This window comes from Platichthys flesus, chromosome 13, assembly GCF_949316205.1.
Source record: "Platichthys flesus chromosome 13, fPlaFle2.1, whole genome shotgun sequence".
Taxonomy (NCBI): Eukaryota; Metazoa; Chordata; class Actinopteri; order Pleuronectiformes; family Pleuronectidae; genus Platichthys; species Platichthys flesus.
This window is the reverse complement of record NC_084957.1, coordinates 5,113,360-5,127,757: the sequence shown is the minus strand read 5'-3', so window position 1 is coordinate 5,127,757 and position 14,398 is coordinate 5,113,360. Positions and strand designations below refer to the sequence as shown.

At 41.5% G+C, this 14,398-nt stretch overlaps 1 protein-coding gene across 1 annotated transcript in view; it reads left to right on the top strand.

Moving 5' to 3' along the window:
* The window catches only part of adarb1b (adenosine deaminase RNA specific B1b), a 104,702-nt gene that overhangs the window by 78,669 nt on the left and 11,635 nt on the right, over nucleotides 1-14,398 (top strand). Inside the window, exons 4-6 of the mRNA XM_062402813.1 lie at nucleotides 8,002-8,076; nucleotides 11,004-11,929; nucleotides 13,759-13,873. Of these exons, the coding sequence (XP_062258797.1) occupies nucleotides 8,049-8,076; nucleotides 11,004-11,929; nucleotides 13,759-13,873 (1,069 nt within the window). The 5' untranslated portion in view covers nucleotides 8,002-8,048. The remainder of the gene's footprint in view (nucleotides 1-8,001; nucleotides 8,077-11,003; nucleotides 11,930-13,758; nucleotides 13,874-14,398) is intronic.

The following is a 14,398-nucleotide window of genomic DNA, read 5'->3' as shown; positions in this document are numbered from 1 at the left end:
GAGATTCTCCAATTTTGTTTTTGTGCATATAGGGAAAAGTGTGTTGTGTGCTGCAAACAAATGTGTTGGTGTGTCTTCTTCTTATGCAAGGACACCATTATCGCTAACCTTTACGTCTCAACCTCTCTCCTTCCTCTCACTCCACAATGAACCTTGACTCTGCAATCTCCAATAAAACCCATCATATAAAAAATTCATATTGATACTCTCTGCCCCTGCTTCCTCCACCTCTCCCCACTTCCACCTCCAGAGCCCCGTGGTGATAAACACCCCACTGTCAGATATTAAAGTCTAGAATATAATAAAAAAGACAGATTTTCTGTTCTTTGCACATACACTTCTGCAGCTCAGTTTACCCGAGATACATTTTTCATATTTTGGGGGAAATATATTGTGATTTCCATACGATGCATTCAGCGAAGCTACTTATCCAATCTGAGGCTCTGAGAAAGGAAAGAAAAGAAACATTAAATAAGGCTGCAAATTGAACTGATTCCATTTAAATAGTCCAAATGGTAATTCTCATAGTTTAAAACGATTTGTTTTTTAACCAATTAGTCAGTGATAATAATTGAGTCTTGTCAGATCCTTATTGACTTAGGGCAATGGGTTGGACTACAAAAGTCTTCTCTATATGTTGTTTTACATCCTGTATACAGGTGAATTGTTTCTCCTAGTAAAGGTGTGGTTTTGGACTTATGTGGTACAGTTACCTTTGTGCTGTTCGATTAGTTGTTTGAACATCTTATGATCAAATATTTTTTACACTCACCGTTATTGTCAGTGGAATGTGAGAATCTGAGTAATATGTCTCGCTGGGAGTCATTAGATGCTCGATGTGTCAGAATGTTCTCAAGCTGCAGGACGACCTCCTGCAGACCCTGCAACAAATACAAATCCACACAGTCGAAAATGAGGCAAAAAATCTAAGTCTAGTCTTGAATTTTCTTCTGAATGTTAAAAGGTTTTTCAAAAAAAAGAATATCGCTGAGATCAGATGTATTTAGTCTTTTTTTGGAATGTTCTGAAAGAAAAATTCTTGTCATTCTTCTTGTCTCCATTTATTATTTTAATTCTTCAAACTCCTGAAGTCCTTACTTTCCACTTTAGACATATTTCCTCTGGTTTTTCTCAAGACTGATGCATTCGCACTTTGTATCATTTGTTGTTAAAGGTGCTACATAAATATTTCTATACTTATGGTACACACCTTTTTATACGCACTATAGGACTTTTTGCGAAAGGTAAATCACAGACAACAACGGTGAATCTGAGCACTTCTGAATCAGCTGTGCCGTAGGGGCTGAAGTGACAGTGGGTGTGCCGAGGCAATGCCCATTTTTCCTTCTTATCCCCCAGCAGAGCCTCTGCGTTGGTCCATTACCCAGCGAGCTCTGGCATTGTACTGCAAACGGTACCACCCCAGAGAGCCTGTCAGACCGAGGCGGTCAGTTAAACACACCGTCGGCCATGCAAGTCGTCTGCTGCAAATGACCGAGGATGAGTTGATGCCGTGGATGTGCCGACGACTGAAACTTGGCACCTTCTGCTGTTGTGTTCCCACTTTTAACACAATAATACATTGGCTTACTTAATCCTGTACAGCAGCCTTGATTCTAAAAGTTTAAAATTACACTCTACGAGGTCTATTAGGTTTAGTCACTGTAGCAATTTCACGTAATAGGCTTCCATTTACAATGAATTTCAACAGTTATTAATAATAATAATGGAAGTCATGAATTACCACTCTACAAGCAAGTTCATGCATGCTCACATCAGGCATTAATGTGAAATGCAATAGTAGCACGTAGTTAAATCCTCGATCATTCATAAGCTGTATGTAAAATGGTTTCTAACAATATAACGTAATTCTACACAGCTGTAGTTATTTTCAAGAGTTTGTTATTAATTATAAACTCCAATATTAAGACAAATACACTGTACATGATTAAGGCTAAAGCACAAAACAGGCCCCAGATGTCACTGAATGAATTGCTGGCTCAGTTCAGGGACACTCCACAGTTAAGGAATTGGAAATTCTGCACATTCCATTCCAGCAAAGTGAAAAGACTGCATTATGTCCCGTAAATTGAAGATTGAATATGAATTAAAAATATGTCTCTTGTCATAATAGCAGTTATTCAAAGTATGGGTTGTAAAGGTCAGTGCCTCGTCAGATGTAGCTGTCCACGGTTTTTCAATTTTCAATTTTTATTTTAACTAACATCGTGACCATGAAAGAGAAAAGAAAGCTTTTCTCTCCTCTGGGATTTCTCCTTGAAATCTTCATTTTACATTTCTTTTATTAGGAAATTTCTGTATTTTTTTTTTGATAAAACATATCTGAACAGTAAGTTGCTCGTGTGGTTTGTCAAAAGTTTGGTCACAACTCTAAAAGGCTGTGAGCATAATTAAGCAATCTAGCAGATTTTTTCTTCAACCACTGTAAAGTTTACAGCCACATGATATATGTACTGACTTTTAAAAGATGTCAACACAGGTTTCTGCTCAGGGACGACTGAAACAAATCCCATCAGAAAACCAGCGCATTTCCTTTTTTGTCTTCTGTAAACCAGTCCACAGATATCATTATGACTATGATAAAAACCTGCGAAAGCAACACATTTATCTTCGCTTTTCTCAGAGCAAACTATTTAGGCTTGGACACTTCAATTACTGTGCATTCAGGCGATACAGTATTCAGCCATGTTTTAACAAAAAAAAGAAAGAAGGGGAATGGGGGGGGGTAGTTCTATTAAAATACATACTCCAGCACACAGGCATCAAAGGATCATGAATTACTCCGGGTTGTAACGTGCCTGTTTGGATGAAGGGATGTATTTGTCGAAGCATTCAGATCCCAGAGATAAGTATGTGCGGTACATTGGCTGTATTTGTGCAGCGCTGCATTTTTGTCCTTCTCTGTGTGATGGTGACAGCAGCTAAGCTAAGCGGGGGTTGTTCTCGAGCTTGTCTACGTCAGGCTGCTCAAAGTTTGTTTGTGTGTATGTGTGTCTCTCTTAATATGCTGTTAATGTGGTCTGGGTGACAGTAGATTTCCTCATGCGCTGGCTCACTGGGCCTGAGCATGAGCCGATGCCAAAGATGCTTTCTGCCAACACTGCAGACTGAAAAATTATGGGACGCACAAAGCATCGAATGGATTGCTTCAGTTAGTAGGCAAGTCATTTCATCCATTCAAAGAGAGAAGGCGAAATATAAGTTTATTCTTCTTCGCTGAGTTGACTTAAATGGCTCCGCCTGCTTTTAAAAGCTGCGACTTTTTATAAACAGTCAAACATTTCTGAAAATCTGTTTTTTGATGCTTGTCAAAGGCTACGATTCAGCGCCAGACGTGCACTGTCTTTGTGGCCTTTTCTTAAAAGTTTGTTTTCAACCACCGAGGACCCGGCGTAGAGTGAGTGAAAGGTTGAAGACGAAAGTAAAAAGCAAAGGAGATAAATGCTTTCAAAGGCAAAGTGCTTTTTCCATGTGTCTGTATAATAGCACGAAAAGATCAAACCTTTTCCGTGAGATGACACTGTACACTCGAGTTTGGCGTCGGACCATTCAGAGGCTATCATCTTTTGTAGGGACCAATTAGAAGCCATCATTCCATCTGTGGGTGAGCTGCCATGTTGCCATTAATACTTATAACAACAGCTTCAACTTCTATCCCCTTATGGAGCTGTTGCCTCTGTGTGACCACAATGCAATGTATTTTCTACAGGTTTGCACAGAAGTGGTCATTGATCTTGTTTTTGCATGAAATAAATAAATCAGCCGTGTTAGGTAAGACAGTGATGCAGTTTACAGCCACACTGCAGATAATATAACACCATCTAGGAATCAGGTGGAGGACTCAATGATGCTCTTCACACTCCTTCAATTACCATGAGAAATAGAATCTGGCTTGCCGCTGAGAAGAATGGCAGAGCATTGCCGCACAAAAACACAATCAGAACAACTATGGCACTTCCTCCCTGAGCACTGCTTGGGGCTTGGGTTCACTTGTTTGCCTTGCCCATCCAGAATGTCTCATCCTCACCAACAAGAATTTGTAATCTCCCTCCAGGAGCGTTCTGGGAATATCTATACTTGTTAAAGCCCTATTAGACAAATTGTGATTTGTGAATATGGGTTATACAAATACAATTTGATTGATTGATTACCAAACTCTTACCTCCAGGGTCAATCCATGTTGTGCCACCATGCGCAAGGACGGGAACAGAGAGTGTAATGTAGGCTTGATGAAAATAATGGGACCAATAAGGTGTGTGGGGAAAAAAATAAGCTCCGGTGCGACAGATGTCAGGACGAGTGAGCCCCACTAAATATATTTAGAATATCATCGGGGGAAGGAAACCTACCACAGTTGAGAAACATGCAGTTTATAAGAGCATGTCAGAGTGAAAATCTAAATATACAAAGTGGTCGAATCTGGAAACATGTAGAGGGAGTTTAAAGCTATTTTAATATATAAAAGCCAAAATTCAAAGCTGCCATTGACAGTAGCAGATGGTGGTGCATCAGCATCTCAGAGATGGAACTGGCTTCACAAATGTAGGCGGACTGGCTGCCTAATAAAAAGGCTGAGAGCTGAGAGGGTAAAGAATATGGGATAGTGAAGAGAGGCACACAGAGTCATTCAGAGTTAAGGGATGCTCTGTGAAAGCTACCCTTCTAGTAAAGGCTGATCCATGTCCCAAGTATTTTAAGAGCCGTCCCTTACACTTTGCAGTGAAAGGTCAGGTAGATGAGGTGCTACACAGACTAGAATAAAGCAGGTTGCATCCTAAATAATCACATTTAGACAGAACGTGAAGATTCTGGAGTGATTGACTGATCTTCCCCACCAAATGCAACAGCCACCACTGAGAACATGGTGTTAGCAGAGGTTCTTCTTCAAGCTGTCGCCATTTGACACCAGCTCGCACCACACATCGCCAAACATGTATTGAAAATATGATGTAAAGATCTTCATGTTGTTGTTTGCATTGAGCATTTGGCTGAATGGAACAGGAGCACTTAGAAAATACGCCGTTCACGCTGCCTCCAGTGTTAATGAATTGTATTTTTGGGGCTTTGTTGCCCTTTATCATAACAGGTTTCCTTCCACATCTTTGCTTAGAGCTTGTGAAGCTCCACTTGCAGAGGCTCCTACTAATCCGATTTTTGTTTCTTTTTTTTAATGATTATTATTAAAGGTTAACTCTTCATGCCAGCAAGATTATTTATTCAATTATTTTTTGAAATTGGTCTGAAATAATATTGATAGAAAATCCTTCCTACAGTAGCCTCGATATAGGCACTTTGTTTTAGACGGTTTGATCCCCGCAGCCTGCCAAGGGCAGACCCTTCCATCGCCTTCTGTTTTAGAGGAGATAATGATTCTCTTTTACCTGGAATAGGATTGCGTTTTCTATCTCTCTCGGTCTCTATTCTTCCCTCACCTTTACCTTTCCATTGGTGCTCCCTCCACGGTGGAGATGCTCTATCGCTCTGTCACAGCGCAAGCGAGGGATGAGAGAAAAATCAAAACCACCTTATTTCCCCTCAGTCCCCCTAACCATGCCAGATTGAATTTGAGGTTTTTCATCTCATTTCTCATCTTTCTCTTTTCCCTGCCTCCCTTGGCGTCCACTCAAAATTACCTGGAACCAAGCCGTCTCACAACTTGATGACGCAGAATCATTTATGCATGTGAAAGAGAGATAGTCGGCAGCCCTCACTGTTTATTCTTTGGACTCACTTTGAAATCCTCGGCTTCAGTTGTGTGTGCTCCAAAGCCTGCCTTGTCTTTACCAATGTCTAAAATCATCATGCATGCAATGGTCCAAATTTTATAATGTCCAAAATTGAAAATGTTCTCTTAAGCAAGCTGCTAAATCAACAAATGTACCTTACATCCATTTCTTTGCCAATTTTATGCGGATCACAGTCTAAAAGTCTATTTATATGCTCTTATTCCCAATCGTTGACCATCTCTAAAACATATATCTGCTGTAGCAGTATCAGTGATTGCTAACCAAGGAGCTGTGGATGTTTTAACGACTGTATTTGCAAGTGTTAAATACCTACAGTAAAACAAGTCTCTGGACCATATAGAAGAAAATGTTGCTTCCTTCTAAGCACATGCTTAGTTTTTCTTTATGAGCAAATTGTGATTTATTTATTAAGTATCAGATAACTTGATATGTTTTTTTATTTATTTAGCTTAAAAACAGAAGAGATACACAAATATGTAAAGCTCTCTGTCTTAGTGCATCATGATGAGGTTCTGCTTTTCTCGTAGACTGGTGTTTTTGAAACATTAAAATAATGTTTTATTTAATACAGATCATGACTCTTACTCAACCCAAAAGTAACAGCTTCCATTAAATACATGGTACAAAAGTCCTGCTGCATAAAGCACTGCAGAGGCAACAACTTGTAACTGGTCTTGTGTGTGGTTGTGGTGGTTGTAGCTGCTGGATGAGTGTGTGCGAGCTGGGGGCATCTGGCTCCAGCAGCCGGCGAAAAATGACTCTCATCTTCCACTTTGTTGGACCTACTCCCACCCAGCCTCCCTTCACCCCACCTTTTCATCTTCAATTATGGGTTGGAATATGAATCTTTAATAGGGTGATAATTGTGCTAGCATATTTGCTGTCACCCACCATTAGCCCAGATTAATTAGCCCATTTAGTTTAGCTTAAGAAAGTGTCTGGCTGAGGAATGGGGGCACTGATGGAAGGCGGGTGGAGAGAGAGAGAAGAATCAGCACAATCTGTTCCATATCATAATGCTATCGTTCTCCTGCTTTCTCTCTGTCTCTTTGTGTCATGTGCCTCTCTGTCTTTTCCCTCTTTGCCGCTTTCACTCTCTCATTCTCTCGTCTTACTTCCTGGGTTGGTGTGTTTCTTCAGTGTGCTCTCGTCTGCCCGGTTCCGAGCTGTATTTTCTATCATGCTGTGGTTGGGGGGGGGGGGACTTATGGTGGAAGTCGTGCAGTTTAAACTTGCATAGTTACTATTGAACTATTGATTCTGTAATAAGCGGTTTATTGTGAAACCATTGCTGTAACTTTCCCAAAGACGCCGCTTTTCTCAAAGGAGATTTTATTTGGTCATGAAACGTATGTCCCCAAGACTCACATGATTATCAGAAGTCAAGTTTATGATTTTAACAGATGATCAATGACATTTTTGGTCAATTGACTTCTTCAATGTGCTCACACATTTTCAAACCCCCAGAGAATTATCGTTGAAAAAGTGCAATTCCCTTCTTAGCATCCTTCAGCTCATTGCTGCTGGTTTACAGCTGTTTTGGTTCCCTCTCCTCGTCCCCATAAACCTGATAAGCCCTGATAAGCTGATGTTAGGTGACCAGCTCAACACCAAAGGGACAAAGTTACATATTCAACTTATATTTCACCAGTGTTTCAAGACAAAAAAAGGCAAAACAGAGCTGACTGAATGTAATGCAGGCCTGAATTTTTTTTTTTTTACATAACCTGAGGGTTGATTGTTAACTGTCAGTGTAATTTGCAGCATTAGCAAACATTTCAGATTGCTGGAAATCATTTCATTCAATGTTAGTGTGAGAGTTATTGCCTAATGGGGCCTTAATCGCTCACTCCACCTTGGGATAAGTCGAGCTGGTAGGTGTGTGCGGCGGTGGAGGGACCTGGCCATGTCACTGGCTGTATATCTCTCAGCAGGCGATGGGAAATGAGGTCTAATCGCAGGGATATTAAAGTCACAATAGACCGCTCCTGCTATTAAGGCCTGTCAGCCCTGGCCTCCTCTCTCACCTTGATATTTCTCACTCACTGAATATTTATATGCCTGCATCACATGCTACTTACACAGAGGAGTGCGTGCATGTTTCTTTTTTGCGTGCGTACAGGGGCATCGAGCAAGAAATTTATCATCGCTGTTGCCTTTCAAGGTCGCCTGAATGAGTTCATGTGCACGTGTATAACTTACGCAGTCCACCCCTCTGTCCTCTGATCTCCAGGTGCAGCGGGGGCGAGGCTGCTCTCGGGTCAGAACAAACCTGTCGCCATGGATGTGGATGAGGAGGAGAATATGAGTGAGTCAAATCATGCTTCTCTCCTTTTTTTTTTCTTTCTCTCTTCCTCGTCTCTACTTTTACATGTCTGCTTGTTCTTTTATTCCCCTCCTGTTGTACTCCTGCATGCGTTACCTTGTGCGCCCTGTCCTTTGCTAACGTGTAATCAGTGTAAACACTCACACCGCTCAAGCATTAGTCGAGCAGCCAGCCCACAATTTATTGAATATTTGAAACATAACGTAAAACTAATCAAGCTGAATACAAATCTCACTCGTACTTATGAAAAACACTCTTATGTTTGTTGTGTTGCTTATCGTACTTATATTAGTTGCCCCCTCAATGAGCATAATTTTAGCAGAAATGTGTCCTGATTTGACCCAAGACACAAAATAGTCCATACACACAAAAAACACATTGCTGATGTAACCAAAACTTTTTAGGCGAGAATGAATCATCACATCTGAGACGCTTCCGGTCACATTAGATTCCCTCTATCTCCATTTCTCTCCTCGGAAAATCCTCTCAACTCCAGCAAATTGAACTTTAATTAGACATTTTGGGTTTGAACTGGCTGTGTAAGCCTCAGAAGGTGCGAAGAGATGAGAGTGAATGTGTTTTCACTTCACCTTAACAATCTTCAGCACTCATTCAAAGGAAGCTTTCACCCCAGCAGCGCCGCAACCTGCAATTAAAAAGAATACTTCTCATTGTAGTGTCACGCTCAGTGTTTATACTCTGAGGAGAGGCATGTTGTTATGTGTTGTGTCAAATAAGTAGAGTTGCCAGAAGAAAGTCTTTGTAGTGCTTATGCAGGCGGCCTCTTACTAACATTTTTGACTGGCAATCAAAAGATACTCTTGAGGATGAGACGCAGTCCGAACTCACACAAGCTTATTCCTTTAATACCGAGGGAAGACCTGAGGAAAACATTAAAGAACTTTGAACTTTGCTGTGACAACCTTAGCAGCTCGTGAAATTCTTTAATCACATGAATCCTCACAACTCAAAAGCCCAACAGACAAGTCGCTTAAAATAAAGTTGCCATTCAAGCTTTTTTTTTTTTGTCTGTATCATTTGGTTCGTGCAACCCACACATCGATTTGTAGCTCTAACAGATTCAAACATAATTTTCCTATCTTTGTGTTGCTAATGGATGCTGATTACACAAATGCTGTCATGATAATGACCACAACCGCATGTGTGCCCCACGATTCAGTGCATGGTGTCTTGGCTGTTGCTCGAAGGCTTTTGTCCTCAGATCTATTCTTAGGCTCTTGAGAAGCTGAATATCAGTTACTTAGCAGACAGTCATCATAATATTAAATAAATATTACGATGATGCATTACTGAATGTACTAATGAAGTTAGACTTTTATTTCTTTGTGCAATTATATTCACTGTTTGTGCAGCATGGTAGAGTTTTATGAATGTACCTCTCCTTTGTTTTTGATTGGCTAATTGGTCACTATATTCCACAGAAGCAGACTGTGAATTTTATCCATGACACATAATGAAAATCTCAAAATTTACTGTAGCTAATTGGTCTTTGCATTTTATCATTCATACTTTGAGCTGTATTTCAGGTCCTTATTTAACTTTTCAACAAAACCATATCCCAGCACAGCTCAAATCCCCCAGTTAACACTGTATAAGTGGTGATTGAAGGTTGTCGGCTGAGATCACATCCTTGTCCAATCTACAAATTTCACCTATCACCATTCTGGCTTTAGTTCCTCTTATAGCTACTGTTGTGCACAGTTACACTGCACCCCCCCCTTCCCCTGTCATTATTTTAATTTGCAGGAACCCCCTGTGCATGTACACACCAAAAGTATTGCATGTTTTCAGAACTCTTGAATTGAACGATGCATCCTGTGCTCTTGATTGTAGGGACAAGTTTGTTTTTGTTCTGCCTTGAGACATGTCAGTTGTAGTCAGCAGATGGTAACAGCTTGTCGGGACAGATTGCAGTTTAAAACACTGTTCTCTCTGACAAGCTACATGGGGGGGATCTCAGAGGCACAGGGTCTTATGAACGGCAACTCATTAGAAACAGTTCACGATTTCACATTTTCCTCACTTTGAGTTTTTGACACTTGTTCTTTCTCAAAACTGGCCAAACAGCAATTTAACCTCCCACCGTGTCACCGGTCAAGCCTGTAGGATCCTGCAGTAGGTGGAGTCTCCTCCTCCTGCCTCTTTGATGTGTTCTCCTGTTTGCCTGGTCCTCAGCTCCTTCCCCTGCACTCCTCCCCTGCACTCCCTCAACCCAACCTACAATCCCACTCATGCACACTGCGGCCTCTCTTTCTCCTGAGTACCGCAAGGAGTAACCTATCAAGCCTTTGCTGAAGGATGTTATAAATGAAAATTTTTGCCAATATTCCATCCACTTTGCTAACTGGATTCAGTGATATGTGTTCTCCCCTGTACAGTATATTTCAGAAACCGCAGATGAAAACTGAACACTTCGAATGTACCCAATTTCTTTATAGGCACTCGAGAGATTAAAAATTGTGGATAGATGATGAAAGTGTGTGTAGGTTTGAGCTGTGCATTTATGTTTGAGACCCATTACACTGTGAAGCCTGTAAAAGTACGGCATCATTCTCCCACTTTAGTGTGACCACGAGAATAACAGGGCCCACATTATTGCAATTTTTTTATAAAACTATTTAAAAAGTTTAATTTCAAAATTACAAAGATGTTGGACACCATGTCTATAAAAACAATATATCGATTGATGATGTTTTACTAATTGCAGTAATGGCAGTTGACTATAGATTAAGATGTTCAATTTAATTAAAAAGCCAATTTCTCTTGCTGTGATAAAGGAACACAAATCATTGGTTCAGTTCCAAAGAGTGATAAAGGAATCTATAAATTTTGCATTTACAAGATCCTGCAACGAAGGCGTTGTAAGTTACTCTTTCTGGGCACCGCAGGTTCAAGCAGCACCGATGTTAAGGAAAACCGAAACCTGGACAACGTGTCCTGCAAAGATGGGCAAGGAGTGGCTGAACAGCTGCCTAATGGAAGCGGGCTGAGCAGTCGAAAGCGCCCCCTAGAGGAGGGCAACAATGGGCACACACACTCAAAGTTCCGGGCAAAGAAGCGCAAGAAAACACCGGGGCCGGTCCTGCCCAAGAATGCGCTGATGCAGCTGAACGAAATCAAACCGGGTCTCCAGTACAAACTGCTGTCTCAAACAGGACCGGTCCATGCACCAGTTTTTGTAATGACTGTGGAGGTCAATGGACAGATGTTTGAGGGCATGGGCCCCACAAAGAAGAAGGCTAAACTGAATGCAGCCGAGAAGGCACTGCGTTCCTTCGTCCAGTTCCCCAATGCTTCTGAGGCCCACCTGGCCATGGGTCGAACCCTGACCGTGAACACAGACTTTACATCTGACCAAGCGGACTTCCCAGACATGCTCTTCAACGGCTTTGAGACCCCCGCTGCGCCTGAAGAATCCTTCTATCTAGGCTCCAATGGTACCAGCTCCATAAACTCACTAGGGGAGTATCCACTGCCCACACCACCTGGCAGCAACCTTGCCCAGGCTCCATTGCCCCCTCCGTCAGTGTTCAGCTCGCCCTCCAGTGGCAAAAACCCAGTCATGATTCTCAATGAGCTCAGACCAGGCCTCAAATATGACTTTGTCTCAGAGAGCGGGGAGAGTCACGCCAAGAATTTTGTGATGTCAGTAACAGTGGATGCACAGACGTTTGAAGGCTCAGGGCGCAACAAGAAGCTGGCTAAAGCCCGGGCAGCGCAAGCCGCCCTGTCAGCTCTCTTCAACATGCAGCTAGACCAGACACCGTCCCGGCAACCCATACCCAGCGAGGGATTGCAGCTTCACCTACCGCAGGTAAGATATCACTTTCATAGAGAACTTCTGAACCACAATACAAACTATTTCATTAGTTTTTCAAAGACAACCAGTAATTTGGACTGCAGAATTTTTTAAAACATATGTTCTGCTTACCTCAGTCAGTGCATTCAAAAATGATTTGCGTCTGTTTTCTTCAGTGAAGTCACTGAGTTTCAATATTGACTGAACAGGTTAGGGTGTAGCAGACATTAAATATTAATATTTTGGACCACACTGTTCCCTGAATTGAATGAGTCAAGGAAACCTTTTTTCTAAAGGCTTAGAATTCAGAATTCTAGTGCCTATTCAATATCTATATCCTGTTATGGTTGCCGTAGTTTTATTACGTGTTACAGCACAAACAGTCAGCTCCGATGGAAGCTCTCTCCAGAACTAAACTCAAAAGCATTCCTGGTAAGCCTGAGATGGACTGTCCAAAAATAAAGCCAAGATATCTCTGATACGAGCGCTGCCATCTTGTGCCGATGACATTTGGAGTCTGGACCCTGTGCAGTAGCAACTGGGGGGATGGAGAATTTATTTTGACTTTTTAATTTGCTCCAAGTTCTATTTACTATCATGGAGGAGACAGGATTAATGACCTATACTTCAGCCAGCCACCAGGGGAGCAAATTAGACACAGTCTTCACGTTTCGGGAGCTGCCATGTCGCCCATCTTTATATACAGTCAGTCCAAACTGCTCCATCTGTCATCTTCTCTTAGGTTATCATTATAACCTCAGTCACATCACGTTTGCTGAGACTAAAGCCCGATGGTCACTTTAGTGGTGGCTGTCGGAGCCATGTCAGTGTGTGAGTGGAGATAAAAACTTCAGCAAACCTAATCAGCACGACACCGCTGTCCACAGTCCCCTCCTCAAATCGGTTTTATCTTTCTTTACTCACTCTAGCCACTTGTCAACAGATTTATTTGACAAGCCCCCTCCACACACACACACACACTTTAATGATAGCACCCCCACTAACTGCAGTATTAATATTCTCTCACGTTGTTTTTAATTTATTCTGCCTGTTTCAATCTGGAACGGCACTTATTGGGACAAATACTTATCAATGATCAAAACATCAAATCCATCAACGACCTTTCAGAAATATCATGACAGGAAATTAGGGAAATTCTTGAAAGGAACATTTTTCGCACGTATGTGTTTCTTGTCCCAAAATCCGAACTCTGTACTATCACTCCTTTGGCTCCTCAAGAGATTAACATTCATTTCCACCCCATAAACGACCTCTGCATTCAAAATTCAAATGATCTGGCTCCGAGTGGGTGACTCCAAAGTAGCAGGGAAGTATACTGGACTAATCTCTTTAATTTGTGGTCACCCAGCCGTCATCTATCCTCTTGGTTATCGTCATTTGCCAGCACATTAGCAATGGATAAGGAGCCAGCGAGAGGAGCTGGCTTTCCAAGGCAAAATATGTATTAAGTTCAGTCGTGTGAAGTTCTTACGTGTCTACTTTTTTTTGTTGCCTTTTGTGATTCACTTCCAGAAGGCAGATGGTAAATTATATCTGTCAGCCTGAAACAGCGCTGCTTGAAAGACAGTTAGATATACCTCAGGGGGTCAACCTAGTTTTGCTTGTTGCCGTTTCAACACTCTGACTCTTGTTTGGAGCTGAATGCGAACGCTGTGACAGGTACATGGTGCTCCAGGGGAGGATAACATCAGACGCGCTTTGTAAGCCGACACATCTGACACAAGCTCCTGTGTGTGTGTGTGTGTGTGTGTGTGTGGATGTGTGTGTTCGTCTGGCTGTTTGTGTGTCTGTGTGTGTGTGTGTGTGTGTGTATGTGTTTCCAGGTTCTGGCTGATGCCGTCTCTCGCCTGGTGGTGGATAAGTTCAGTGAGCTGACAGAAAACTTCACATCCCCTCATGCACGACGGAAAGTCCTAGCGGGAGTCGTCATGACAACAGGTACATTTCAGGGGAGGAGACAGTCGGTGCTTTTTTTTAATGCTCCGACTCAAAACTGACAGTTAATGTTTTGAGTGTTTCATGTTGTGTAACGTCTAATATTCTCCCTTCAGTAATGCATAAATACATATTACCGTCATATTTGCATTGAAATACAAGTACATTTACTCGCTGTAGTTAGATGTAACAAGCTACTTTTTTTTACCATTGCAGAACATAAGATTAATAATGATCTACACCTGGACTAAATGAATAGCAAAATGCCACTTAACAGTAATACATCTTTATGAAATATCAAGGAATAAAACCTAAAATCTATAACACCCATAGCGATCATTATTCTGCATTTAGATCTTTAACCTTTGTTATCTTGAGGGATTTTGATGATAATAATGTTTTATTGCTTCAGTATCATTGATGATGCAGAATAGAGTAAAAGTCATTTTTTAAAGTGGATATTTATTCAACTACTCTTAATAATGTAATAGCATCTTAATCCACTTTAGAACAGGCCTTTATGTGATG